We start from the raw sequence: 3,628 nt of genomic DNA, 5'->3' as shown, positions 1-3,628 counted from the left end.
ACATATCTATCAACAAGTGAATCTAAAAATCAAATGAATAAAAAATCTGATGAATGGAATAAACTGGTGAATGTAATAGAATCGGGCATAGAAAGGGAGTGGACTGACAATTCTTGGGGGGAAGGGGGTGAAGGGGGTTCAGGAAGAGATTGGACAAAAATCTTACACCTATGGATGAGGACAGTGGAGGGGGGGTGAGGGCATTGGGGAGGTTGAAACTGGGTGGAGGGGAGCTATGGGGGGAAAAAGAGGAACATCTGTAATAATCTGAACAATAAAGATTTAAAATAAAAAAGAGAGAGTAAATTAGTATGACAGCATTTGTGGGGTCCCAAAGTTTCTATGCTTGGAAGGCACATAATAATGGCAGAAAATCACTCTTTGTTCAATATTGGGTTATTTTGCATTGCTGCTCCGGCAGGTTCATGGGCATCATAGCAACTGGTCATTCTGTCATTCTGGCCTTGAAAGAAAGTCTGCATGACTTTGGGGTTCTAATTTGCAGCCTGGTGCCTCTGTGATTGGTGAGTTCAATAGTCACCCAAAATAGGAGTCCTTTGATGTGCTTATGTGACCAATATGAATTATGTTATCTGTTCACAGTAAGTATTACATAATTCTCAGCAATTTTTAGGGGAAGGTATCCCCACAGACTGCAAAAAAGCCATGTGCCATGATGTATGAAATTTTATACACTGGTGTCATTTGTTGTAAGATTGTGAGGTTTAAATGGAATCACCATTAGGACAGAAACACTATATTCACAGTGAGTGGGAAAGACTGCAGTAAACTGGAAGAAAAGTCCCTCTTCTGAATGCTATTCACAAATGATCAAAGATCTGTGACTAGTGTGATGTTTGCTTACAGACATTTTCAGGGCCTTCATACCTGTTTTATGTGGCTGAAGTTGTTGGTAGAAAAAATAAACACAGTTTTTTGGAGTCCCCTAGCCCATGTAGCATGTTCACCTCAAGTTTTCCTTAATGGAAACACCTCAAGAGCTGAGGAAGGATAATCCTATAATCAGTCCCAGGTTGTATTTTTTGTAACCAGTCAGCATTCCCGTGGATTACGATGGCAATAGTCTTTGCTGCTGACAATATTGGCTGAACCTGAGGCAAGGCTGGTCCTCCCAGGAGATTAGGAGAGAGATGGTAAAGCCCATACAGGGTTATCATTTTAATCTCCTAACAGGATAGGGATATCCAGGCCTTTATTTGGAAGTACTTTTTAAGGATTTAAGTATATTTATAACTGACATGCAACAAAATGCTCTTTTCAAATGTATACTATTTGGTGAGCTTGGACATATGTGCAATGGGGCGACCCACGGAGACGACCACCAGGGACTCAGATCAAAGATTTAGGGGCCTTTATTAAGCTGGCCAGCGACTACAGTTACAGCACCCTGCCAAAGCAAAGGCTGAACTGCAGCGCAGACTACAGGAATTACAGCATTTTTATTTGCAAAAACCACAAAGTTACAAAACCTTAGTTCCCGATACAGTATAGTATCAGTACCTTCCTATCTATGTGTTCTAGGAACAGAGAGTACAGCATATTGAGAAGGGGCCATGAGACCATATCTCAAGGCCTGGCCTGATGTCAGTACCTTCCTATCTATGTGTTTTAGGAACAGAGAGCACAGCGTGCCCCATCTTGCTGAAGCGCCAGATATGCAGCCCAGCACAATATGGATACAGCTGTAAAACTGTCACATGTGAAATAAACATATCACACACTCATATACAGGTTAGGGCAAAAGTAGACTTACAGATGTGAGTATGCAAAACACAGAGTTTAGTCTCTTTTTTAAAATAAGTCTTTTTTCAATTTAAAATATTTAATTGGCCTTTTAGAAAGAGAGGAAGGGAGAGAGAGAGAAATGGTGATATGAGAAAGAACGGCATCCAGGCAGGCATGTGGCCTGACCTGGAATGGAACCAGTGACCTTCAGGGCAAGAGATGGTGCCAAATCAACTGAAGTACAATGGCCAGGGAAGAGTTTATTCTTGTATTATCATTTACTATATTATTTTCCATACCAACAGCTCTAAACCTACTTACAATACTCCTGCCCCTTCATAATCTCTCTTTCTGCCTTCCCCAGCCTCCATGCAGTCATTGATTTTCCTTCTTTTATAAGATTAGTTCATATTTTCATAATTTTATAAGCACTACTAGGGGCCCAGTGCACAAATTCATGCACAGGTGGGATCCGGCCAGCCTAGCCCCAATCATGGTGGATCAGTGCTGGGCCTGCCAGGGTGAGGGGCTGCAGGAGGTTTGCCAGCTGGCCCCACCCCCGATTGGAGTGGGAGGCCAATTAGGGGCCAGGCCAGCTGTGGGGAGGGGCCATGGGAGGTTGGCCGGGAGGCCCTACCCCCAATTGGTGTGTGTGGGGGATGGGGGGGTGAGGCCAGCCGGGGGGTGGGACTGTGGGCCAATCAGGGTGGTGGGGGTCCATCGGGTGCGGGGCTGGTGCTGGGGGGCCCGCAGAAGAATGGTCGGCCAGCCCCGCCCCTGCTCCAGCAGGTTCATGGGCGTCATAGCAACTGGTCATTCTGTCATTCTGGTTGTTAGGGTGTTCTGGTCACTGGTTTTTTATATATATAGATAAGGTGTGTATTCTTTAATAAATATTGGTATCTTCCATGCCATACAGTCATTTTCAGATTCCATACTAATGCTTTTATGAATAGTTATTTTTTACTGCTGAGTAGTATTGTGTTGTATGAATAATTGCTTTATTTATTGATCTGTCTATGGTTTTTGTTATTTTCAGGTTTGAGTTTTATAAATAAATTTCCTGGGAATACTGCATTCAGTTTTTTTTTTTTTTAGTTATAGTCAGGTCTTTATTTAAGAATCTCATCTGCCAACTTAGCGTTTTCTACCAACACGGGGAGCAGAAACCTTCACAGGCTTCACAATCTTTTGCTTAGGTGCTGCCTTTGTGGGAGCCTTAGCAGCAGCCATTGCTGTCTTTTTAGATGCTTGCTTAGCCTTTTTTGCTTCCTTGGCAGCCCTGATAGCTTGTTCTCGCTGAGCTTTCCTAACTTCAGGCTTCTGGTTCCTCTTGGCCATTATATCAGCAAGAGATGCACCAGTAATGGCCCTCTGGAATTTGACTGCACGGCGGGTTCTTTTCTTTTGGATTTCTTCCGACTGTCCCTTTTTGTGCTTCCTCCTGTAGAGCACGGTCCAGTTGATCTGCCAAGGGTTCCTCTTGGACAGGAATGCCGACTCGCATTTTGCATTAAGAAACTGGAAAACCTTCCCGTCGGTCCTGGCATAGCGCCGTCCGTGTCCGGGGTAGAACTTGTACCCACTGAAGCTGCACAGCTGGACCTTCATGGCTGCGGGCCGCCGGAGAGCAGGAAAGAGGGTGAAGAGGAGGAGAGGATCATGGGAAGTTGCATTCAGTTTTTTATATAAATGTATGTTTTTCTTATCTACCTGTTGCAGTATAGGTGTTTTACTTTTTAAGATATGCAGTAATCTGATCTAAAATGGTCCTTCCCTTTGCCTTCCCAGCCACCCACAATAATGAAAATTCTAGTTTTTAATTATCCCTGTAAGCACATGCGATGTTTAATATTTTTAAATTGTAAACCCAGAAATGAGT

The 3,628-nt window shown here is 43.5% G+C and overlaps 1 protein-coding gene across 1 annotated transcript; it reads right to left on the bottom strand.

Annotated features, from left to right (window-relative positions):
- Positions 1 to 2,828: 2,828 nt before the first annotated feature.
- LOC102247093 (60S ribosomal protein L24) lies at positions 2,829 to 3,384 on the bottom strand. Its single transcript, XM_005873370.2, has one exon. It carries the CDS (start codon positions 3,355 to 3,357, stop codon positions 2,884 to 2,886), a length of 474 nt encoding a protein of 157 aa, XP_005873432.1. The 5' UTR covers positions 3,358 to 3,384; the 3' UTR covers positions 2,829 to 2,883.
- Positions 3,385 to 3,628: the final 244 nt, after the last annotated feature.

The sequence above is a fragment of the Myotis brandtii genome, unplaced genomic scaffold, assembly GCF_000412655.1.
Source record: "Myotis brandtii unplaced genomic scaffold, ASM41265v1 scaffold4075, whole genome shotgun sequence".
Taxonomy (NCBI): Eukaryota; Metazoa; Chordata; class Mammalia; order Chiroptera; family Vespertilionidae; genus Myotis; species Myotis brandtii.
This window is presented reverse-complemented; position numbering and strand designations above follow the sequence as displayed.